The following is a 25,112-nucleotide window of genomic DNA, read 5'->3' as shown; positions in this document are numbered from 1 at the left end:
GTATTTATAACAGTTTATTTTTGTGAAAAATCATTACACTCTGTACTTATAATGAACCCATTATTGTTCGTACTAATGGTACTCCAATGAGCAGATTTTTTTAATGTCTTTAACTCTATGGGGCAGTGTGAAAATATATTTTAATCTGAAGAAATCTAAGGGCACTGGAGTAGAACACACAAGAAAAGAGATCTGAAACAGTTTCAAAACTCCCCACTCCCAGACTTCCGGTTTCTGCATTTCAAGGGCTGGGGCTTTTGTATTGGTCCTTAAGGGTTAAATGTGGCAGATATCTTCATGTGGGTTTCCCAAGCCATACCACAGTTTCTGGCACAACTGTCTGGTGCCCAGCGATTTCCCTGAAAAATTGAGTGTATCCACCTCCGCTGACTTCTTTCCCTAGCCCTTTTCTTTAGATGTGCTTGATGCCCAGACCTAGATGGACTTCTCAATCTTTCTAATAACCCAGCCTTTGTGGATTGCCTAACTATCCTTAATGGTAGATGATTAAAGATTCAAGAAATATTGAGAAATAAAATAGTTTATTCCCTGCTAATCCACAATGTGAATCCCATGCAAGCTTTGGGTAACAAAGAAATGTGACACAAATGCTAAAGAAAGCCACACCCCTAACTGGGGTGAAGAGAGGAATTGTGACCCAGGACCATCAGATCAAGGTGAACTCTTCCAGTGCACAGAGACCACTGGGTGTGTACTCGCTGCCTGTATTGTATTGCAAACATTTCCCGGCATATAACTTTCTATACCTTTTTGAAAAGTGTTTCATGTTCATTTATTGGGACAGTGAAATTTTAAAATGGGAGAGGTATCTATATGAATAGCTGAACCCCATATAAATCAGCATATGTAACTGTGAGCACCAGCCATTACCTGGGAACAGTCCCTGAATCTGACAGTCAAGTGTGGGACCACAGGCAAAGCTTTGAAGAAAGAAGGTGTATTTGAGAAGACACTTAAGTCGACATCCTTACCAAAGATGAAGATGTGCTGTGTGAAACTCTGCAGACTAAAGTTCAGTGAGACTCATCAAAACCAGAGCCCTCTCCTGGAAACTCCCAAGATATGTGAGTTCTTAAAGAAAAGACACCCTCATCTCCCAGTGCACAAAATCTCCAAATCATGAAGCTGAACCAAACCATACAAAGAAGCAACTTTGTTTTTTTAGCTTCAATGGAGGAGGAAATCAAGATTAACCTCCTCTGTATGTCTATTTCTGTAAACTCGTGCTGAAGGTTAACTTCCGATCCTGACTTCCTCAAACCTCAGAGAAGCTGTCAGCTGTTGACTCCCATGTGAATAGCTTGGTTTTGCTTTCTTTTCTTCTTTTGGTACAAGGCACCTTCAAGTTACCATCCCCATCTTGGCCCTCATGCTGCCTTGGCTCCTGCTGTTGATTTGTGGTGAGTTGGACAACTGAGAATGGGGTCTGGGAATCTCACTTCTTGAAAACGTGTCGAGAATTATAGGACTAAGCTTCTGCCTGGGGATGGTTGTGTTGTCTCTCTCTGTCTCTCTCTCTCTCTTATACACATATAGGTGTGTACGCACACACACAATATAGGCAACAAATTGGTCTCTCGGTTCCTTTTCTTCTATCAACACTATTTCTTTTTCGGTGTCAAACTTTAGTATTTCTCATCGCCCCCTCCTCATTCCAGCTAAGCTTCTCTGGTGTCGTCTATCTAAATAGAAAGATTATTTTTCCATTGTTAGTAGGTTTGCTCCTGACATTCCCACAGCTTAGGGTGGGTGCTCTTTCACCATCTTTCTCCACTGCACGATCAGACAACACATTCCCAAGTGCCCCGACTGCCTGAGCAGACAAGCGGTACTCTACACAGAGGCTTGCCCGACTGCTTACCACCGTGGAATGTAGAAACCAAGACATACATGTTCTTCACCTCTGCTGGGAACCTCATATACACATCTACAACCCTGTTTTTCCACTCATGAGAACCATTATTTCAAATCTTCTCATTTCTCCTCAAACTTTTGGTGCCATTTTATAACTTATTAACACTTTATTCAAGAAGTAAAAACAGCAAGAAGAAAAGTCTCCGTATTTCTACTGCCATGTCTACCAGCTGCCTACATGTCTTCTTCGGCCGTGAGTACATCTTGTCTCAAAGACAGGAGTCTCTGCTTACTAATGCAAGGCCCTCCTCCTGCACTCAAGCTTGTCCTCTCCACTCAGATGTTTCTGCGTTCCAGCTTATTCCTATCAATGTACCTCTTTGCTTCGATTTTTTTTTCTCGTTCATGCACCATTTCTCTCTCCCTTCACCCTACTCTCCGTGACTATTTCACTTCCCTGATCCTTTTTCTTTTAAAACTTTATTTTTAGTCAGACTGGCCTTAAGATGTTGTCCAAAGCAAAACCAAAACAGAGACCGTCTCTGTCTCATCAAAGATCTCTTCACACTCTCAGTCTTATCTCATGAGCTCCTCTCTCGTGCTTGACCCGGTCTTTTTTCAATTGTTTTGGGTCTCTTTTCATGAACTCACTTTAATCAAACTTTTGTCTCTACCACTCCTTGAAAACTGTTCTTTCTAGCATCATCCACCATTTCCACATTGCCTCACCCGGAGGTCATTTCCATTTCCTATTTCCTTGGCCTCTCAGGGGAAGATACAGTCAGTCACTCTCTCTTTCAGGACACTTCACTTGGTCTCCAGAAGGCCATGTTCCTGTTTCATTTCTGCTTCACATCCTTCACATCTACTCTTCTTAGTTCCTCTGCTGAATTGAATCTGTCCTCAACTTATTGACAGCTTTAAAGTGGAGACGTAGACTTCATCTGTAGTTTCTTCTCCAAATTTATACATCTTTTTCAACTGATGGTGCCAAGTTGTCTAACTTAAGCTTATCTCACCAGATTTGACTTATTCTTTAAATAGAAGCCAATGGTTGCTCGGGTGTCTACCAGACATCCTAACTGGCTTTTTTGACTTCTACATCTGTTACCACTACACGAAATTTATCCATTTTTCCCGTAACTCTTCTGTTTCAATAAATGTCATCACCATTTTTCCAGTCACTCTGGCCAAAAATTGAGAAATAGTATTTAACCTCTCTTGCCTTCTCTCCATCTTCTTCCCTCTCTTCCTCTCTCTATCCCTCCCCATCTTTCTTTCTCTCTCCCTCCCTCTCATTTCCACTCTCCTCATGGTTGCTGCTCTGTGCCAGCAGCATTCTGAGTGTCCAGATTGTCTGAAACTTTAATACAAACTTATTTCCTCTGCTTTGCTTTTCATTTGAGCACTCTCTGAAACAATGTTCTGTTTTTATGAAAATCTTTTACATTAAAGTGTAATTCTATCACTTCCTCTTATTGTCTTTTCTCTACCCTCACACATTAATAACCTTTTTTGTTATTGTTGTTTCATATATGTACATAAATACATAACTACAACCTGTTGAGTCAAGTGTGGCTTACAATTCCAGGGCTGCTCACTTTGTACTGGACTTAGGGCCTCGTCCCTGGAAGGGGATATCCCTCCACATGCACTCGACAGTCATTATTTGCCTGAATTTCTTCGTCTAGGAGTGGGAACCCATGACATGTCCCCTGTGTGTGTTAGCATGTGCTTTTGTTGTCATTGTTCTGGTCTTCTAAAGGCAGCCATAATTCCACAGCGAACTTTCTGGTCCTCTGCTCTTTCGCTCTTTTTGCCTCCTCTTCCGCATTGCTCTCTAAGTCTTAGGTACCAGAGTTGTCTCCCACTATAGTGTAGATTCCTTGGCAGTCAAGTATTCAAAAGTATTTCTTTACGAACAAATATATAAATATTATTTTCTACTAGCTCCCTCTGATCACTTGCTAGTACCTGAGGGACTAATTGTTCAAATAAGCATTTAATCAAATAGGCATTTCGAACTAAGCATAATTAAAAACAATAATTATGAAAAATCTTGATTAGATCTTAAAGAAATGCTGGCATTATCCTCCCTGCTCCGGCCACACGCGCTTGTCTCCACAAATCACCTTCTCAGTGTCACTATAAAGAGAGCTGGCAGAGGAGACACACGCTTCCCAGGACCTCAGGGCCTCCGAGAGCAAAAAAGAATACCTGTATCTCTACTTTTTAGTGACAAAATCCAAGTTTTCTCCAGAATTTCTCCTTCTTGACCAATTATATCACAAAAGGAGAGAATATTTGAGGGACTCTAACTCTCCTCTGAACCTAGAACTCCTCTGATGGGAAGTTGGTGCCCGCAGGGTCTCATGCCTTGAGATTGAGACCTTTATCCCTCTTATTTGACTTTGTTACATCTGGCAGCAGGTCCAGAGGTGACACTTGAGATCTTTAAGAGGAGGAGAAAGAAGAGAATAGGGTAGAGGAACACACTGACAGGCAGTTACAAGCGAGACTCCATCCCTTCATCACAGGGACAAGGGCTACTGAAAATTACCTTATGATCATAAAAAGGACTTTTGTCTTTTCTGGATGATTAGAATATGGGGAAAGAAACAGAAAAAAAAAGGAATTGGGACTGAGGAGGTATAGAAGATGGCAAAAGAAGGGGGAAGAAGAGGGAGTTGTGGGGAAGGCACAAGGAAGGAGAGGGCACTGTGGGGAGAGCCCTTTGGAGAAGCTTAACTGTGTGTCTGTGCATCTTGCTGCTTGGTTAAGCCTGTACTGGTTTCTTTTCCAGCTCCACTCTGTGAACCTGATGGTGAGTTGTGCTTCCCAGTCTTCCTCACAGTCTAGGGAGTGCCTTGTCATCGCAATCAGCATACAAGGCTTGTGGATGACTGAACAGCCCATGCCTGAACAGCACACAAACTTCAGAGACTTCTGGATGGAGGCTGTGACCTGTATCCACCCAACAGGGGAGCTTGTCTGGAGCCACCTCAGCACAAGTAGGGAAATAAGATCACACATAGGTGGCAGAAAGCATCAGGGATTTACATTACTCTGTTCTTCAGAGGCCCTAGGTCCTCACCGTGCTCTTCAGCTGGGGATGCACTTCCCGTGGCTGAGAACAGAGTCGCAGAGCACAGCACTACACTTAGTCACCCAGCCAGGGCAAGGTCCAACAGGACTGTTGCCTCCTGCTATTTTAAGCAGTGCTCTGTAGTTGTAGCTTTTTGTTCTCTCTCTCTCTCTCTCTCTCTCTCTCTCTCTCTCTCTCTCTCTCTCTCTCTCTCTCTCTCTCCCTCCCCTCTCTCTCTCCCTCCCTCCCTCCCTCCCTCGGTATATGCAAATTTAATTGATTTTCTTACCAGAAGGAACTTTCTCTTGTGAAGTTTATGCAAATCTACCGGGTATAAACTGATCTCTTGCACACAAACTATTAATCACGAGGTTAAAAAAAGATTGTCTGATGCACCCAGGAGCACAGGGTCAGAGATGCCCCATGGTCAAGGGGATCAAAAGACTCTGGTCTTCTGGGTCACTCAGTGATATCCAAATTTAACTCATTCGTGTTAATGCTATGTGTGCTGTGTGCTTGGTTTCCCCTTTCCCTTTAAGCTCAGGCACTCAATCACAGCCTAAAGAGAAATACAAACCCACATCAAGGGCAAGGAAATCATCGGTTTACATGTGTTTAAGGAATTCTCTGGTGTTGAGAATGATCTGAAACAAGCTGGGAACCACAAAGCAGAACTTCTTGCAGTGAGTTTCTAGCTTCTTGCTCCTTGTTTTTCTGGCCCAGTCTACCTAACATCTTTCTTCTCAGCTCAGTTTCAAATGCTGCGGAGTTTATCAGTCCTATGAAAACCACAGATGTCCACAAAGAGAAGATGCAGGTATTTCATACTCAGGGCAGGTGCTTACTGTAACTGAGGCCTAAAAGGATTATGCAAAAAGGCTTCTTGTAGGAAGGATTGAGTTCATAGACACTGAACTAGGTATCACCAGGGACCCAGAGGACCCAGAAGACTTTCATCTGGTGAAGAGAGAAAAAAAGTTTCTCTTATGAAAACTATAAAAACTTCCCAAACTGAGAGGCTCTAAGGGTTAACAAATGCCCAAAGAGACTAAGGCATTTCCTGAGCTGATGGGACAGTGAAGAGGAGGAGCGAAGAGAGAAGCTTCAACCATCTTTACATAGTCAGAAAGGAGCCCCTAACACTCCAAAGCATGTATCTCTAGACTTCAGGCATAGAGTAAGTTTTCATCTCATCTCATGGATTCCACAGAGGTCTTTATAGAAGTCCTGAACCAAGGGATCTGGGCTGTATGGATGATGTAGTCAGGGAATTTCTAGGCACGTGCACTCACTTTTCTCCATCAGGAACTGCAACAGGAAGCTCAGAGAAGAGTCAACAGAGAACTGAGCCCCCCTTGTTGTTTCTATGGTGTTGCCTTCATAATAACCAGGTCCCCTGTTGTGTATTGGAATGTAATTTCATTGGTCTGAAATATCAGGGAAAGGGGAACCCTTTTTTCTTATCAATATGATTTATAACAAAGGTAAAAAAAATGAGGTGAGTTTGAACTCAACGGTAGAACTCAGTCTATATAATGGTATGCTGCTTTGATTCCCAGTATTATCAAAATAGAAGAAAAAGAGAAGATGGAGAAGGAGGAGGAGGAGAAGCAGGAAGAAGAGGAGAAAGAGGAGGAGGAGGAGAAGGGGGAGAACAACAGGAGGAGGAGGAGAAAGACGGGAAGGAAAGAGGGGAGGGAGGAAAGACAGGGAAAGGAGAAAGGAGGGACAGAGACAGTTTTCTAGAACTTCAAGCTTCACCATATCCAGTTGTCTTCAATATACCAGTTCTGGCATAACTTTAAAAATTATGCCAGAAACTTAAAAAATAAGTTAATGAGATGCCATCACACAGTCTTAGACAGGTTCCCAGCAAAGAGAAACTCATGGCTATGAGGGAGGTGATGGGAGATGTTGTATGTTCTTCTGACTGAGAACACAAAAGATGCCTAATCATGAATATTACTCTGGAGTTTATGTGTATATCTTCTCTCTAGTGATGTTTCCATACCCTGTGCTAGAAGTCAGTCCTTCCCCTCCTATAGAGGGCTATTCCATGACCCTGACCTGCAAGATCCAGCTCCTTGCACAGAGACCAGATAGCCAGTTCCGCTTCTGCTTCTATAGTGATGGCAAGTTACTTGGGTCAGGCTGCAGCAGCTCCCCAAAGTTTCAGTTCCCTGCCATATGGAGGAAAAACCCAAAGGTTTACCAGTGCATGGCAGAAGAAACAATTTACAAGAAAAGAGGAAAGTGGAGCCTGCCAATCAAGATACCCGTGCAGAGTGAGTATCTGAGCTTGCTCTTCCAGAGTCGGAGCTGGGTAAAAGATAGCAGAACAGGTTGTTTTACATGCTCCTGAGAAGGTAGACATTGGGAGGAACTACTAGCTGCCCTGGTGAAGTAGGAAGAAAAGGTTTCTGGTAGAAGTGTATAGAATAGGTTATTGGAAAAGGGTTTATGGGAGACACTACAATAGAAAAATCATGTTTTATTATCCTGCATCATGTGATTCCTTGTCAGTGTTGATCATCAAAAACAAATGTCCAGTACCTACAGAAGGTTGAGTAGTCTCAAACTTGCTAAAGCTTCAACACTGATAGAAACAAAATGTAAAAAACCTTGAACAGTTCACACAAAGCAGAGCCTACTCTAGTACTTTGTACTTGTGGTGTAACTGACCTCTAGTGCTGCAGGGGGTAATGACAGTCACACACTTACAAATGGAAATTGGATAAGAGAAGTTAAGTTATTTGATTGATACGCAGCAAATAAGGGTTTGAAAGACTTCACAGCCCAGCAGTTTGGTTTATAACTTGAACTTGAAATCACTAAAGGGTAGTAGAAATTATGTTATCCTAGGGTGGAAGATGACATCACATTCTCTACAGTAGAGTGCTTTTTCTTACCCTGTGACTATCAGCCTAATCTAAGATGATTCTAAGTAAGCAGAACACCAGCCCCAATGTAAGCTATTAAAATAAATCATTGACTTTGCCAGCAGCCTTTGCTTTCAGGACCACCGCACCTACTCCTCTCAGAAAAGCCCCCTACACAGGGTCCTCTTCATTATCTTGTGTTCCCACAGGAATCCCTGTCTCTGATGTGAGCTTGGAGACACGGCCCACTGGGGGATGGGTGATGGAGGGAAACAAACTGGTTCTCATCTGCTCAGTTGTTAACGCCACTGGAAACATAACGTATCTCTGGTACAGAGGGGCCCTGGGTTCAAACCTGGAAACAAAGACACAGCATTCACTGTCAGCAGAGTTTGAGATCACTGAAGTGAAGAGAAGAGATGCTGAGCAGTATTACTGTGCAGCTGACAATGGCTACGGCCCTGTTCTCAGCGAGCTGGTGAGCATCACTGTCCGAGGTACGTGACATAGCTACCTCATCTCAACCAGCAAGTCTCACTCCCCTGAGTGGCCTTTTGCAACTTTAGTGGGGTTGAGCCTCTAGAGAACAGGCAGAAATTATGGGTCTGCTGTATCATCAAGGCGCCTTTCTCTAACTGTCCACTGTTAATCAGTTCCAGTGTCACGCCCTGTCCTTACCTCTGGGGACTCTGGAATGCAGGCTGCGCTGGGGGACCTGGTGGAGCTTCACTGTGAAGCCCTGAGAGGCTCTCCCCCAATCTTCTACCAGTTCTATCACGAGAATGTCATTCTGGGGAACAGCTCAGCTCCCTCTGGAGGAGGAGCATCCTTCAACTTGTCCCTGACTGCAGAAAATTCTGGAAACTACTACTGTGAGGCCAACAATGGCCAGGGTGCCCAACGCAGTGAGGTGGTGACTCTCAACATACCAGGTACTGGTTAGGCTTTGGGAATCTTAAGGTCAGTGTCTCTTCCCAGCATGCTAGGAGAGCTTCAGTGTTTCCAGGGGTCTGTTGTCTGGGGCAGGGCTTCTGTATGTGACGCTGTCATGGGTGATGTATGTGAGAGGGGCGGGACTTCTGTAAACAATGCCGTCACAGCTGATGAACACGAAAGGGGCAGGGCTTCTGTACATGATGTTGTCATGAGTGGGGAACACAAGAGGGGCATGGCTTCAATATGCAATGCTGTCATAGTGATATACATGAGAGGGCTTCTGTGCATGACGCTGTCATGGAAAATGAACAGGAGAGGTGTGGAGGATAAAGTTGGAGTGCCTATCTTCTTTCATCAGTGTGGGAAGCAGGGGTTTTCTAGATAAACAAAGACACCTTCCTCCCATGAGGAGCAGACCTTGAATGTAATCCATATACAAGATGTCTGCTTTCCAAACCTTACCTTCTCTCCTCAGTGCCCATTGAGTCTGGAAGCAATCTTACCTCAGGAATCACTGCGTGGCTGCTTGGCTGTCTTGGCCTCATCACCATGGCCCTAATATTTTGCTACTGGATCAAGAGAAAAATAGGTTAGTAACTTAATATATTCATATTTTGCTACTGTAGCCTTTAGTTTCCTGAAACAGACGGCACTTGTGGCCCGCATACTGCAGTAAGCGCGTGCCCTAGCTACCTTGCCTCTGTCTTCTCGAAAACTTTCAAAACTGGCTTAAGCACCACTTTTAAGAAAGTTCTTTAATTTCGCCAGCTGATACCTTGCTCTTCTGTGATTTAAATTTTATATAAAACATAACAACTTTTTAAACTAGAGAGAAGGAGCACTTGGTTTTGACGTCAGTGCCGTCTCTTACCCAACAATGCTGTTGCGAGTTTCTCTTCCTCCCTGAAACACAAGTCACATCCCTAGGGGTTCTGGTCATTCCTGGATCTTTCTCACCTTTTGGGTGAAATGTTCTTTTTCTCCTGAAAGTCTCACCTAGTAACATAGCCAACAATTGCTTTCAATTCTGAATTTTAGGTTATTTACCTCCCAAGTTTATCACTACCCACAATTTCACAGATATCTACGCCTCACTTTGGTCTTCTACTCTTCACTGAGCAAGTTGAAGATGGCCAATAGAGGACAATGTGAGGCAATGCAAATCTCACTTGAATTTCAAGCTTTTCCAACATCTTTGGACACCTTTTCCCAGCTATGACTTGGCCATGGCAGCACCTGACTCTGGGACTCTGGGCAGGATAAGAGTCACCAGGGTTGTTGCAAAATCCAAAGCAAAGCATGTAACAGGTGGCAAGTTCCAACTCCTGTTACTTAGTGGCTTTGGGAACTTGTTGACTTCCAGCTTTGGGAAGTTTACTTAACTCTTCTGGACCTTAATGGCCTGAGTTGTGACATAAAGACTCTATAAGTGTCTGCCAGGTGTCCGCTGGGGCCACAGTACCATCCCCACTGGGCCCCACTGATACATGCTCTCGTTTTCCTCCCTTGCAGGAAGACAGTCGGATGATCCACTCAGGTGAGGGCCCTGCTTTCTCTATGTGCTCATGATGCTGAAAACTTACTTTTAAAAACTTAATTCTTTTCTTTTTTAAGATTATAGCATAATTACATCATTTTCCCCTTCTCTTTCCTTCCTCCAAACACTCCCATATACTCCTCCCTGCTCTTTTTCAAACTCATGGTATCCTTTTTCTTTTGATTGTTGTTATATAGATATATGTGCATGTATATACATATATGTACATGTACATATGTATGTATTTTTAAACCTAAATACAACATGTTCAGTCTGTATATTGCCTGTATGCTTGTTTCCAGGGCCAACCATTTGGTATTAGATAGCCAGTTGGTATGCTACTCCCCAGGGAAGAGTGTATCTCCCACTGTTAGCATTGCTTAGCTGCCTCTGTAGTTCCTCATGTACAGTCTTTCCCTGTCCACTTCAGTGTGTCTATTTTTGTCTCTTTGTTTAGACAGCCATGTTAGTGAGACTTTATGGGTGTAGCTTCTAACATTCCTGGAAGACACTCTCACAGCAAACTTTCTGACCCTCTTGGCTCTCACAAACTTCCCACCCCCACGTCTACAACGTCCCTGAGCCTTTGGTGCAGGAGTGTTTTATAGACGTGTCCGTTGGGAATAAACTCCACAGCTCTATGTTTTGATTGTTTGTGGTTTTCTGTAGTGGACTCTGTTTGCAAAGAGAAGGTTCTTTATTGAGGGATTAACTTATTTGCAAGTATAAGGACAAATATTTCAAACACAGTTAGGAATTATGCTGATTTAATACAGGGGTGGTTGCATGTGCTGCTCTAAGATTGATGACTTCACTGCCCTGAGTACTGCTAACCACTTCTGGGCCCTAGATCATCATGTCTTACTGGTTGTGGTTCATAGGTATCATAGCTGAATAGGACTGTTGGTTGCTTCCCTCCCTAGGAAACTTGCATGGTGTCCTCTCTCATGGGCTGTTTTCCTGTTGAACTGCAACTAAAGCTCACTCTTGAGTTCCCCCATTGGCAACTTTGAGCATTAATTTGCTATTTCTCTTTCACTAATTACTTTCAATTATTTCCCCATTTTCTCTATTGCTTCCTTCCAATGCCTCTGCAGTTCCCTTCTTTTGATTTCTTTTGGCCCTGCCACTGGTTTATTCATGCAGTCAGCTTGCTTATAGCAGAGGTTTGACTAAATGGAAAGACCCTGAGACTCGAAAGCAGTTTAGGACAGGTAAGGTATATACGCTGCATATCTCTGAAACGCGAGACAGAGAGCAATAAACACACTGGAAATATTGTGGGTGACATTTTCTAGAAGCTGAGAGGAGGAAAACATTTCTAAAATGCTTTCCAGCTGCAGACTTAGCTCGTGTATTTCCACACCAACAACAAACACTTTCCACATCTCCAGTGTGCATGTGAATGACCGTTTTCTTTTGTTCCTTCCTCAAGTTGCTTGTTCTGGCCAAGTGTCTATTTTCACTGAGATGAATCACTATTTTTTTCCTTAGTGCCCTGCTCTGTTCCAATGGACTAGCAGTTAGACTCCCTGATAAGCAGACAGAGAAGGAGAGGGACCATGACTTGGTAATAAAAAGGTTGAACTTCCAAGACACTGGCTTCTTCCTCACCCTCTTGACCTGGGGACAAAAAAGCCTTGCAACTGCAAACAAAGACCCTGTGGGATTTCTCCCCTGCCAGTAGCTCCTGCTGATATACTGACTCAAGTTCAAGGTTTTATCAGGACACACTTACACAACAGCTGTCGTCCAATCAGACAGCCAGTCTTTCTTCAACCAACCAACCCAGATAAGGGGAGGATGAATCTTCAATGACTTACAAAAAAAATTAATAATAATCAGCCCTCAAAGAGAAACTGGACTTCAAATTTTCAAGCCACCCCTCGGCTTTGCTGAGGGTCTTTCTCTGTCTCTGCTGTATGTGTGTACTTTCTCACCCCTAGTAAGGTCTTTCTTCCTCTGTGAACTCTGTATCCCGCTGTCCGCAGTGCTCAGTTTCTCTGTGTCTGCTGTATTGTGTCTTCTCATCCCTAGTAAAGTGTTTCTTCCTCTGTGAACTCTGTATCCCGCTGTCCGCAGTGCTCAGTTTCTCTGTGTCTGCTGTATTGTGTCTTCTCATCCCTAGTAAAGTGTTTCTTCCTCTGTGAACTCTGTATCCCGCCGTCCGCAGTGCTCAGTTTCTCTGTGCCTGCTGTATTGTGTCTTCTCATCCCCAGTAAAGTGTTTCTTCCTCTGTGAACTCTGTCTTCCGCCGTCCGCAGTGCTCAGTTTCTCTGTGTCTGCTGTATTGTGTCTTCTCATCCCTAGTAAAGTGTTTCTTCCTCTGTGAACTCTGTCTTCCGCCGTCTGCAGTGCTCACAGTTGCACTCAAGGTTTTGTTCTGCCTTTGAATTCTTTAACTGGCAGGGAAAATGAACCCAATCAAGATCCCTAGATGGTAACAGCTCTGTGTGTGGGCGATGTCATAGTGAACCTGAGCCAGGGAACATATGCACTGGGGCAGCACACGGAGCCCCATTCTGCCCATGAATGAGGCTTTAGCTTATACCACACAGCTGTCCCTTCCAGCTGCTAATTTTTCCGCGAATTAGTATCCTGTACAGAACCTTTGCCTTCACAGTTTACAATCTTAGACTGTAACACCCAGAACATCTGGGCTGCCATGTGTTTTGTGCTTACAGGAGCCCTCCTATGCCTGTGCTCCAAGAATCCAGCTACCTCAACTCACCTGGCCCAGAGCAGATACAGTCTGTGTATGAGAACGGTGAGGCTTCCCAAGGACCTGAGGCAACACGGCACAGGCTGCTTGCCAAAGCCGATTCTGCTGCCTCCTAATCCTTCCACAAACAGATGATTCACCTGCCTTTGAGTTGTGATAGGAGGTGGGTGTGGAGTAAGTGACAGAACAGGAAGAAAGGGCTGCCTCCACGTGTCTCCCTTCTCATTTCAGTGAATGTTATACGAGGTGATGAAATTTACTCACTGGTGTACCATATCCAACAGGAGCTAGAACCAGCAGCAGGTGAGACATGGCATGGGATAACTTTTTCCCGAACTTTTGTCTGTCCCAGAACCAAGAAGACAGCCAGTGGCTCTGCTTGGCAATGTGGCGGTGTGTGTCCTTAGAGCTGACCATAGGGGTCACTGACCTTTGTCTTGAAGCTGTCACGTAGAGCCCGTTGCTGTCCTTACTGCATGTTTCACGTGGCCCATTTTTTTTTATTTGCCACAGTTTTTTTTAACATTTTTTTTATTGATAAAAGAAGAATAAAGAAAAAAAAAACAAATTTCCCCCTCCTCCCAGCCTCCCCTTTCCCTCCCCCTCCTCCCACTCTTCTCCCCCTCCTCCCACTCTTCTCCCCCTCCTCCCACCCCTCTCCCCTTCCCCATGACAGCCAAAGATGTCAGCTTCTGCCAAGTGAGCCTCCACGGCCCCTGCAGCGCTTCGCCATGGCTGCCACTCTTGTTCCATCCTATGTATGGTAGGCCGGGAAAAGGAGAGAGGTATCCAGTGTCTCTAGTGCCAGAAGGGCCTGCGTACCCACCCACCCAGGCTCCTGTTCTTCTGTGGACACTAAGAATCGTTCATGCGATAAAAAGGAAGACAGGAAATAACACTGGAGCTCAGTCCATGGAAAACAGGCTTGAGAAAAAGAAAGTTTTACTAAGGGGAGGTTGTAAAAGCCTAAATACAAGGGGAACCTCATAGTCCTTGTTCATTCCTCCCCAGCCCAGCGCACGAAGACACATGGGGCAAGTAAGGTAAGCAGGGTCTTTACTGTTCTCTCTGTGCTTTCTCTGTTCCCTCTGGAGACTATTGTACGATTTTTACACAGTATTGCTGCTTAGGAGGAGGAAAATAAATACCAGGGTCCCTTATTTACCAACACAGTAGAGATAAAAAGCATTTAGTTATAGCAATGAAGAATCGCTACTTGAGGGAGTTTTGGAGGATTATGGGTATATTTCCTTGAGCAATGTGCTGATGTATTGCTCAGTCTTGGTTTATACTTATTTTAAAAGTTCTATTTATTTGAAAAATTCTATCCTGAAATACTGTTGAACTGTACAGCCATCAACTAGTGTATATAGCTAGCAATATGGAGTGAACTAAGTTAATACTGAATAATACTAACTAAAACTAATGTTGTCTCGTGACACATGCATGACACCATTCTAACAGCACAAAAATGATTTGTATTATGAAAAATTCTTAATTTATAAATCAAATTATAATTTATAATTCTTAATTTTATAAAAATTCTTAATTATCACATAATTATAATGGATAATTGAAGATATTCATGATGGGGGCTGGAGAGAGGGCCTCACTGCTCTTACAGAGGACGAGGATTCAGTTCCCAGCACCCACATTGGGCGGCTTACAACCACCTGCCTCTCCACACTCAGAAAATTTGATGCAGTTCTCTGTTCCCCATGGGCACATACCCACACACAGACAACACATACATGCACAATTTTAAAAAATTCTAAAATCCATCCATGGTGCTACATAAGTACTTTCTGGATTGCAGGTATTTTGACTTTGTTCCAACAAGTATCACAGGTACTTTCGCAGTTTCGTCCTGTCTAAAGGTAGTCTTGGGGCAGAGCCCAACTCCTTGGAAAACTGAGAGTATTTTCAGTTTAGTCTATTCATTCTAATGTCTTTGAGAAATGACCGCTCATAAGATTGTCCAGCGGGAGAACTTCTAGAAGCTTCAGGAGTGACAGGCTCCTCTCACCACACTGACAGAAGGCCTCTGGCTTCCAAGACGCTCCTTTTAAACTGTTGTAGCTGCATATGACAAAATGCATCCAGGCTGACTGGGAAGAGGCCCAGCGGAAGACTTGTTCTTTGTTTTCTCTTCTTTGGTCCTTCCAGGTCTTCTCTGAAATCTATTCTAAGCCAAGGAAGGAAGACATTACAGATATGGACTATGAAGACACTATATAAAACTGTGTGAACAGCATCTATGCAGGCTGTGAGAAAGCCAAAGGCCTGGTGTGCACTTGGAGGATACTGAGGAAGGATAACTTGCCAGCACAGCTTCCCCACAGGCTTCCTTTCGTGAGATGGTTCCTTCACCAGTGTGAAGTTGGTACAAGTCCTGAAGAAACAACCCGGGAAAACTGACTTAGACGCGGAAGCTGGAAGGATCTGCTGTTGGCATCTGCTTGTTGCCCATCTGGGGCATGACAGATCGCACGCTACTCTTTATTTACAAGAGGAAAGTGGTGTGGTGAAAGCCACTGGGATCTTGGAGCAGAGGGACTTAGTGTTCACAAAGCCAGCATCAATGACTGTGCAGGTCTGTTGTGGAGAGAGAGCTGTGCTTCCCTATGCACATGTCCTGTCTACACTTAAACACCTGAGTCAATGGACTCTGAGTTATGGCATCAATTTAGAATTAAAGCACAGTTGGAAAAAATTTACCGTGACTACACCTAACCTCAGCGACATATTTGGGGTAGATAGGCTAGTCTAAATCCTCTCATGATTTTATAATAGTCATTGAAAGTTTCACCAAGTTCTAAGTTTTGAACTTTGTACATCATTTAGACTAAACTTTATGAATATATTTAAATACAGTGCTTCTCTTTGAATTGTCAAACTTTTTGAATCTAATCATTTGGCTCAAAGTCTGTTTTAATTTTAAAACAATTACACATTAAAACAATTTAGAAATAAAGTTAAAAGGAAAGTCTTTGCTATGAGATACCACAAATGGCGACCACTGTGAAAACATATCCTGTATTTCTTCAGATGGTTTCTACTTGTGCACAAACACTTGCATATAAATAGATAATCAAAAGTATAGCTACTCAAGCAACTGAAACATGCCCAGATATGTGTGTTTCTATCATACTATTTCAAAAGACCATGGAATATTCTGTCATGTGTTTATATCATAATAGATGCATTTTTCCTTTTACATAGTAATAAATCTACATAACCTAAAACTGATTATTTTAATTTTTTAATCATTTTAACTTTTTTTTAAGACCGGGCCTTGCTACGTAGACCAAATGTGCCTGGAATTTGAGATTCTCCTTCTTCAGTCTGGAATTTGAGATTCTCCTTCTTCAGTCTGGAATGTGAGATTCTCCTTCTTCAGTCTGGAATTTGAGATTCTCCTTCTTCAGTCTGGAATGTGAGATTCTCCTTCTTCAGTCTGGAATGTGAGATTCTCCTTCTTCAGTCTGGAATGTGAGATTCTCCTTCTTCAGTCTGGAATTTGAGATTCTCCTTCTTCAGTCTGGAATGTGAGATTCTCCTTCTTCAGTCTGGAATTTGAGATTCTCCTTCTTCAGTCTGGAATTTGAGATTCTCCTTCTTCAGTCTGGAATGTGAGATTCTCCTTCTTCAGGCGTGTACCACCATGCTCTACTCATCTTACAGTTTTAGATGTATGGTCTAGGGACGTCAGCTCCTCTCACATTTAGTTTTAGATGTATGGTCTAGGGACGTCAGCTCCTCTCACATTTTAATACCCTCCGCCACTGAAGGATTCAGGTAACAACTGCACTGGGAGAAAGCTGCCTCTGACACTAGTCTAGCAGACATTCTTTCTTTGAGCTCAAGGATGGCTCAGGAGGTCGTGGGAATTCTCCCAAAGAACAGGGCATTCCCATGTTATTTGTTATCCAGGGCTGCCCCTTCATACCTGGGGGCAGCTGCTTGATTTCCCCTGGCCACAGATCTTCCCATTTTTATATCCTGAGCAAAGAATTACAGAAACTTGGATGAGAAGGACAGCATCTAAAAGTTTGAGAACTTTTCTGTGAATGTCTAATAGGGGTGGGAAGCCCAGTGGTATTTAAAAGACCTCTTTCCCTCCAGATAGCTGCATGGACATGTAGAATTAGGAAGGCATATGTAGGATCTGTATAGACATTACCTTTCTTTTACTGGAATAACTCAGAAGCTCTAGTGAAAGCAAAGTAAATTGGGCACTAGAATTCTGGTCCTCAAGGCAAGGACACCTAAACTCATAACCACAGTGTAACTAAATATCTCATTCCATCCTTGAAGAAAGAGCTCCCCTCAGTGTACAATATTAAATTGGGATTCTTTGGAGGCTGAGTATTTCAGTCAGGATGGGCAGCTATCTACTAGGAGGACCTCTTCACAGGAATGGAGGGGTTTCCCATATCCTTCTGGAAAACATGTGGAAGAATTTAAATTTTGACAAGCCTTACACATCAGGACCTTCCAACATAAGGGCTTGGTATTTAGTAAAGGAATTTGATATCACAGATTCTCCTTAGAGTTGAAAATACCTCAATAGCATGTGGGGTATAAACCATTAAATACTCCAGGGTAAATATTGAACTTCGCATCATCTTTCAAGATAGCCACAAACAGCATAAAATATCTTGGGGTAACTCTAACCAAGGAAGGGAAAGATCTATTTGACAAGAACTTTAAGGCATTGAAGAAAGAAATTGAAGAGGATACCAGAAAATGGAAGGATCTCCCTTGCTCTTGGATTGGGAGGATCAACATAGTAAAAATGGCAATTCTACCAAAGGCAATCTATAGATTCAATGCAATCCCCATCAAGGTCCCAACAAAATTCTTCACAGATCTTGAGAGGACAATAATCAACTTTATATGGAAAAACAAAAAACCCAGGATAGCCAAAACTATCTTATACAATAAAGGATCTTCTGGAGGCATTACCATCTCTGACTTCAAACTCTATTACAGAGCTACAGTAATGAAAACAGTGTGGTATTGGCATAAAAACAAAGAAGTCGACCAATGGAATCATAAAGAAGACCCGGATTTTAACCCACAAACCTATGAACACCTCAGTTTTGATAAAGGAGCTAAAAGCATACAATGGAAGAAAGAAAGCATCTTCAACAAATGGTGCTGGCACAACTGGATGTCAACCTGTAGAAGAATGAAAATAGAGCCATATCTATCACCATGCACTAAACTCAAGTCCAAATGGATTAAAGACCTCAATATCAATCTGAACACACTGAACCTGATAGAAGAAAAGTGGGAAGAACCCTACAACATATGGGTACAGGAGATCGCTTCCTATGTATAACCCCAGCAGCATAGACATTAAGGGAAACATTGAATAAATGGGACCTCCTGAAACTGAGAAGCTTCTGTAAAGCAAAGGACACTGCCACTAAGACAAAAAGGCAACCCACTGACTGGGGGAAGATCTTCACCAACCCCGCAACTGACAAAGGTCTGATCTCCAAAATATATAAAGAACTCAAGAAACTAGACTTTAAAATGCTAATTAACCCAATTAAAAAATGGGGCACGGAACTGAACAGAGAATTCGCAACAGAAGAAGTTCAAATGGCCAAAAGACACTTAAGATCATGCTCTACCTCCTTAGCAATCAGGGAAATGCAAATCAAAACAACTTTGAGATATCATCTTACACCTGTCAGAATGGCTAAAATCAAAAACACCAATGATAGCCTTTGCTGGAGAGGTTGCGGAGGAAGGGGTACACTCATCCATTGCTGGTGGGAATGCAAACTTGTGCAACCACTCTGGAAAGCAGTGTGGTGGTTTCTCAGGAAATTCAGGATCAACCTACCCCTGCACCCAGCAATACCACTCTTGGGAATATACCCAAGAGATACCCTATCATATGACAAAAGCATTTGTTCAACTATGTTCATAGCAGCATTATTTGTTATAGCCAGAACCTGGAAACAACCTAGATGTCCTTCAATAGAAGAATGGATGAAGAAAGTGTGGAATATATACACATTAGAGTACTACTCAGCTGTAAAAAACAATGACTTCTCGAATTTTGCATGCAAATGGATGGAAATAGAAAACACTATCCTGAGTGAGGTATCCCAGACCCAAAAAGAGGAACATGGGATGTACTCACTCATAATTGGTTTCTAGCCACAAATAATGGTCATTGAGTCTATAATCTGTGATCCTAAAGAAGCTAAATAAGAAGACGAAAGCAAAGAAAAACATATAGTTGTTATCCTGGGTATGGGCAATAGACAAGATTGCCGGGAAAAAAATTGGGAACTTGGGGGTGGGGTGGGACGGGGGTAAGGGGAGATGGGGAGAAAAAAGTAAGAAGGGGAGAATGGGGGGAACTTGGGGAAACGGGATGATTGGGAGAAAGGAAGGTTGGATAGAGGAGCAGGTAATCACATAACTTAATTAAGGGAGCCATCTTAGGGTTGGCAAGAGACTTGAACCTAGAGGGGCTCCCAGGTGCCCAGGGTGATGTCCCCAGTTAGCTCCTTGGGCAGCTGAGGATAGGGAACCTGAAATGACCCTATCCTATAGCCATATTGATGAATATCTTGCATATCACCATAGAACCTTCATCTGGTGATGGATGGAGATAGAGACAGAGACCCACACTGGAGCATCGGTCTGAGCTGAACAAGCCATGGAGGAAGCCAGTAAGCAGCACTCCTCTACGTCCGCTTCTGTCTCCAGATTCCTACCTCGATTTGAGTGTCTGCCCTGACTTTCTTTAATGAACTCTGGTGCAGGATATGTAAGCCAAATAAGCTCCAAGATGATTTGGGTCGTGGTGTTTCATCACAGCGGTAGGAAAGTAACTAACACACACACTGCGTTACTTTTTTTTCTTCTTAATTTTACTAGATATACAGAACCAATAGAATTAATTGAAAACTTTAAGGCAGAAACACCGAGCTACATATAAAAGTAAGCCTATCAGAATAACAGCGGGAAAAGAAATGACAGCACATGAAAAGCTTGCCATCCCTCTGAGCCTAACCCTGAGTAGAAGACTTTGCCATTTTCCATGAATCTGAGGCTGGATCTTTGACATGGCCAGTGCATGTCAACAACACAAGTTCACTCAGGATTTCACACACTTGGGGCTTCTTACAGTCCTGATGGAGGAAGGTCATTGGTTAAATAAAAAGAAACTGCTTGGTCCTCATTGGTTAGAAGATAGATGGGAGAAGTAAACAGAACAGAACGCTGGGAGGAAGAGGAAGTGAGCTCAGACTCTACAGCTCTCCTCTCGGGAGCAGATGCCTCAGAGAGACGCCATGCCCCGCTCCCGGGCAGACACACGCGATGAAGCTCCAACCTAGAATCTTCCCGGTAAGACCGGTGCTCATAGATTATTAGAGATGGGTTGATCGGTATATCAGAATTAGCCAGTAAGGGCTAAAGCTAAAGGGCCAAGCAGTGTTTAAATGAATACAGTTTGTGTGTTGTTATTTCGGGGCAAAAGCTAGCCGAGCAGGCAGCTGGGGTGTTGGGGACACAGCCCTGCTGCTCCTATTACTACAAAGTCCCCTCGAAACATCACATTTAGCAGCGCCCAATTTCATCAAACTACTATTTATAAACTCTTAGATTAATCCTAACACAGTAATAATGGATGATTTCAATACTGTGCTCTGACCAATAGACAGAACATTCCAACACAAAAAGAGAAAACTCTTATTAAATGGTATCTTGAGTTAAATGGAGCCCAGCATCTACACACACATGCCACCAATTTCTCTATGAACAAAGACATTAAGAAATAACAATAGAGTATTTTATGAATTCAAGAACACATCAATGGAAACACCATGATTAAGTTGGTTAGTTGGTTTCATTCCAGAAATTTAAGGATTATCAAACATTTATAAATCAATAAATGAAATAAATCACATAAATTAACACAAGGACAGAAATTCCTTTCCATTATTCCTTTACAATAGAAACTCTGAACAGATTGGGTATGTGGGGAACTGACCTCAACATAATAAGTGTTATATAAGAAAAAGCTGTTTCCAACATCATGAAAAATGAACAAACACATTCACAGAATTTTCATTAAGATCAAGAACAAGACAAAGACGACCTTCCTTCACTCCTATTTAATAGTCCTTCAAGTCTTAGCTAGAGAAATAAGACAAAGAGATAAAGAAGATATAAACAGAAAAAAACAAAGTTAAAGTATTCTTATTTGAAGATGCTATGATTCTACACATACAGAAAAGCACCTGAGTCTCCATCAGAAAATTCTTAGAAGCCAGCAGTCTCCCTATACACTCACAACAGACACACTGAGAAAGTGAGAGAGAAGCTAGCAAAACACCACCATTCCAACAGCTTCAAAAGCACCTTGAAATAAATCTAACCAAAAAAGTGAAAGGCCTTCAGAGTGAAAATTTTAAAACACTGAAGAAAAACTGAGTAGAACACCTGAATATGGAAAATTTCCCATGCTTATGGTCTAGAAGAATTAGTATTATGAAAACAATCATTCTTCAAAAGTAGCATACGGATTCAATACAGTCCTCATCAAAATTCTAGCTTTATTTCTAACAAAATTAGAAAAAAACAAATTTAATATTCAAATGGATTCTTAAAAAATCCAGAATAGCCGAAAATTATGAGTAATAATGATAGCTACTATTACATAGTGACTAGACTACCTTTAATGATTTCAAGTTATATTACGCAGTCATGTTAACAAAACCAGTGCGGTATTGACAGAGAAACAAACATATAGATCAATGGAAAACAGAGAACCCAGTTATAAACCCACACAGTTCCAGTCATCTAATTCTTGACAAGGATGTCAAAAATACACCTCGAACACAAGAGGAACACTCCTCCACTGCTTGTGCACTTTGGAAATCAATATGGTGATTTCTCAGAAAATTGTGAATTGATCCACCTCAAGACCCAGCTATACCACTCCTGGGTATATACCCAAAGAACACTCCACCATGCCACAAGGACACTTGTACAACTAAGTTTATTGTAACTTTATTCATAATAGTTAGAAACTGGAAACAACCTAGATGCCTCACAACTGAAGAATGGATAAAGAAAATGTAGTATACAATGGAGGATTACTCAGCTGTTAAAAACAATGACATAGGAAATTTGCTGGCAAATGGATGAAACTAGAAAAGATCATCCTGAGTGAGGTGACCCAGACCCAGAAAGACAAACATGGCATATACTCACTCATAAGTGAATATTAGCCATAAAGGTCCATGCTACAACTTACAGACCCAGAGAAGCTAAGTAACGAGGATGACTAGGGGGTGCATAAAGCTCACCATGAAGGGGAAATAGAATGGACATTGCCAGTCAATGGGGGAGGAACCTGAAAGGGGAAATGAAGATGGGAACAAGAGGGATCAGGAGAAAGGAGGCTAGAGGAAGAGACAACTGGAATCTGGGGGGCATCTCTGGGATGGGCTAGACTCCCAGGAATATATGAGGGTGACCCTAACTAAGGTAACCCTAGCCTGAAATGGCCATCTCCTATAACCAGGCAAGACTTCCAGTGGAGGGTCTGGGACAAGAACCCAACCACAAACCCTTCAACCTACAATTTGTACTGACTACAAGGTGTGCTTGGGTAAAGATAGCACAGAATTGTGGGAGCGACTAACTGATGACTGGCATAGCTGGATCTGTACCCTGAGAAGGAGCTTCCCACTGAGGGCCAGGACCCAGAAGTGTGATACCCCAGAGACCTAGGATAGAACCAAGCATGAATATCAAAAGTGTCAATAAGATGACTCCTAATGATATTCTGATACTCATAGATGGGTGCCTAGCTCAACTGTCATTACAGAGGCTTCACTCAGAAACGAGTAGAAACAGGTGCAGAGACTCACAGTCAAACCCTAGACGAAGCTTGGGGAATCCTGATGAAGAGAAGGAAGAAGGGTTGTAAGAGTCAGTGGTGTCATGAAAATTCACAGAACCAACTAACCTGGGCTCATAAGGGCTCACAGACACTGAACCGACAGCCAGAGAACATGCATGGGACTGACCTAGCCCCTTTGCATATATGCAACAGTTGTGTAATTTGGTCTTTGTGTGGGACTCCTAGCAGTGAGAGTAGAGGATGTCTCTGATTCTGTTGCTTGATTTTGGGACCCATTCTTCCTGCCGGGCTGTCTGGTCCAAACTTGGTGGAGGAGGTAGTGCCTAATCTTACTGAAGTTTGATATATCATAGCTAGCTGATACCCATGGGAGGCCTGCCTGTATCTAAAGAGAAACAGTGAAAGAGGAGTGGATGGGGGGAGCTGGGAAGAAGGGAGAAAGGGGAAGCTTTCTCCCTCAAAGAAAATATAACTTCTTTAAGATATAGTGCTGGAAAAACTGGACATCTTCATGTAGAAAAACAAAATTAGTACCTATATCTCAATAATTCTAAATGGATCAAAGGTCTTGATGTAAGAGCATAAACATTGAAACTTTTAAATTAAATGGAAACTAGAGGTGTAGACAAAGGCTTTTTTGGTAGGAGTCCAGTTGCTTAAGAAGTAAGAACAAAATTTGACAAGTGGGGTCTCATGAAATCTAAAATCTTCTCTGCAGTAAAGAAAACAATCATGTCAAGTGACTAGAAATACATCTCCCAAGAAAACGCCACTAAAAAAGTGTTTCCTATGTGTGTTACTCGGCTGCTTCTGAGCCTGCGACCTGCCTTACTGTGGCTGATACGGCCAGTGTCACTCCACTGGAGAACAGCGATTCTTCCTTTTCCTAGGAGCTATCGTTTGTGAATGGCTACTTGTCTACTGGTGAAACGCTGTGCTCACGCCCCCTTCTCCCTGTTGGGGTCCTGTCTGGCTCGAGTTTGCACAGGTCTTGTGCATTCTTTCAGTTTCCGCAAGTGCATAGGCATCAACTCTGTGGTGTCTTGGAAATGCCCTTTCCTTAAAATAGTTAACCACCTCTGGCTCCTATAGTATTTATTCTTTCTCTTCTTCATAGAGCCAGGCCTTATGGAAAGGGGTGTGATAAAAATATCCCATTTAGGGCTGAGAGTTTCAAAGGTTCTCACTCTCTGCATGTTGTTCGGTTGTAGGTCTTTGTGTTAATTGCTATCTACAGCAAGCTTCTCTGATTAGAATTCAGCAAAGCACTGATCTAGGGTAAAGCAATCATTAGAAGTCATTTTATTGTCATACTCATTTAGCAGAACAGTAGTATCAGGTTTTTGGCCTCATTAGCATGTAGTAATATGGGCGGCGGCAGGGTTGCGTCCCCAAACACCCCAGCCGCCTGCCCGGCTAGCTTTATGCCCCGAAATAATTACACAGACACTGTATTCATTTAATCACTGCTTGGCCCTTAGCTCTAGCCCTTACTGGCTAATTCTGATATCCCAATCAACCCATCTCTACTAATCTGTGAACACCGGTCTTACCGGGAAGATTCTAGTTCAGAGCTTCATCACGTGTGTCTGCCCAGGAGCCCGGAGCATGGCATCTCTCCTGAGGCGTCTGCTCTGGAGAAGGGAGCTGTGGAGTCTGACCTCACTTCCTCTTCCTCCCAGTGTTCTGTTCTGTTTACTCCACCCACCTAAGGGTGGGCCTATCCAATGGGCCTAGCAGTTTTCTTTATTGCTTAGCCAATGAAATCAACAGATTGATATATGACACTCCCACATCACTTCCCCTTTTTCTGTTTAAACAAAAAAAAGGAAGGCTTTAACCTTAACATAGCAAAATTACATATAACAAAAGTTATCAAGTAAAAATTACATCAGAAACATTTATACATGTAACAAAATTGACCGTAAATCTCTATCAATACAAATTATTCATACCTATATCATTTCCCCCTTTAAATGTAAAAGAACATTTATAAACTATATTTGGGAACATGGGCGCAGTTTTTTCTCTCCAAACTGCTTCCTGCTGAATGGGGGCGTCGTTAATTAGGTCTTTCATGGTATAACCTGTGTGCTAGTTTCATCTCAGTTGGCAGTTGAGCAAAGCAATTTTCTGAAGATGATCACAGCAACCCTTCAGGAGGACGTGGT

The 25,112-nt window shown here is 42.7% G+C and overlaps 1 protein-coding gene across 5 annotated transcripts; it reads left to right on the top strand.

Annotated features, from left to right (window-relative positions):
* The first annotated feature begins 1,321 nt into the window (after positions 1-1,321).
* LOC142853507 (Fc receptor-like protein 1) lies at positions 1,322-16,283 on the top strand. 5 transcript variants are annotated; one of them, XM_075978691.1, is made up of 11 exons: positions 1,322-1,421; positions 4,679-4,699; positions 6,958-7,245; positions 8,049-8,336; positions 8,493-8,771; positions 9,251-9,364; positions 10,288-10,312; positions 12,997-13,079; positions 13,266-13,337; positions 14,046-14,077; positions 15,201-16,283. In XM_075978691.1, exons 1-11 carry the CDS (start codon positions 1,391-1,393, stop codon positions 15,270-15,272), a joined length of 1,305 nt encoding a protein of 434 aa, XP_075834806.1. In that variant the 5' UTR covers positions 1,322-1,390; the 3' UTR covers positions 15,273-16,283. The 5 variants fall into 5 exon arrangements, 4 of the variants coding, with proteins under 4 accessions (XP_075834806.1, XP_075834805.1, XP_075834808.1 ...); XR_012911215.1 differs by lacking the exons at positions 1,322-1,421; positions 4,679-4,699 and adding an exon at positions 4,749-4,886 and having other exon boundaries at positions 13,802-14,077; positions 15,201-15,267; XM_075978690.1 differs by lacking the exons at positions 1,322-1,421; positions 4,679-4,699 and adding an exon at positions 4,749-4,886.
* Positions 16,284-25,112: the final 8,829 nt, after the last annotated feature.

This window comes from Microtus pennsylvanicus, chromosome 7 (assembly GCF_037038515.1).
Source record: "Microtus pennsylvanicus isolate mMicPen1 chromosome 7, mMicPen1.hap1, whole genome shotgun sequence".
Lineage (NCBI taxonomy): Eukaryota > Metazoa > Chordata > Mammalia > Rodentia > Cricetidae > Microtus > Microtus pennsylvanicus.
Note: the sequence above shows the minus strand (reverse complement) of the source record. Positions and strands in the feature narration are given on the sequence as shown.

Excerpts from the sequence above, each read along its gene's own strand:
- LOC142853507 (XM_075978690.1), top strand. The coding sequence starts at position 4,775 with ATGACTGAACAGCCCATGCCTGAACAGCACACAAACTTCAGAGACTTC. Across the intron at positions 4,887-6,957 it reads CTGGAGCCACCTCAGCACAA|TGATGTTTCCATACCCTGTG; the intron begins GTAGGGAAATAA and ends TCTTCTCTCTAG. Across the intron at positions 8,337-8,492 it reads GGTGAGCATCACTGTCCGAG|TTCCAGTGTCACGCCCTGTC; the intron begins GTACGTGACATA and ends ACTGTTAATCAG.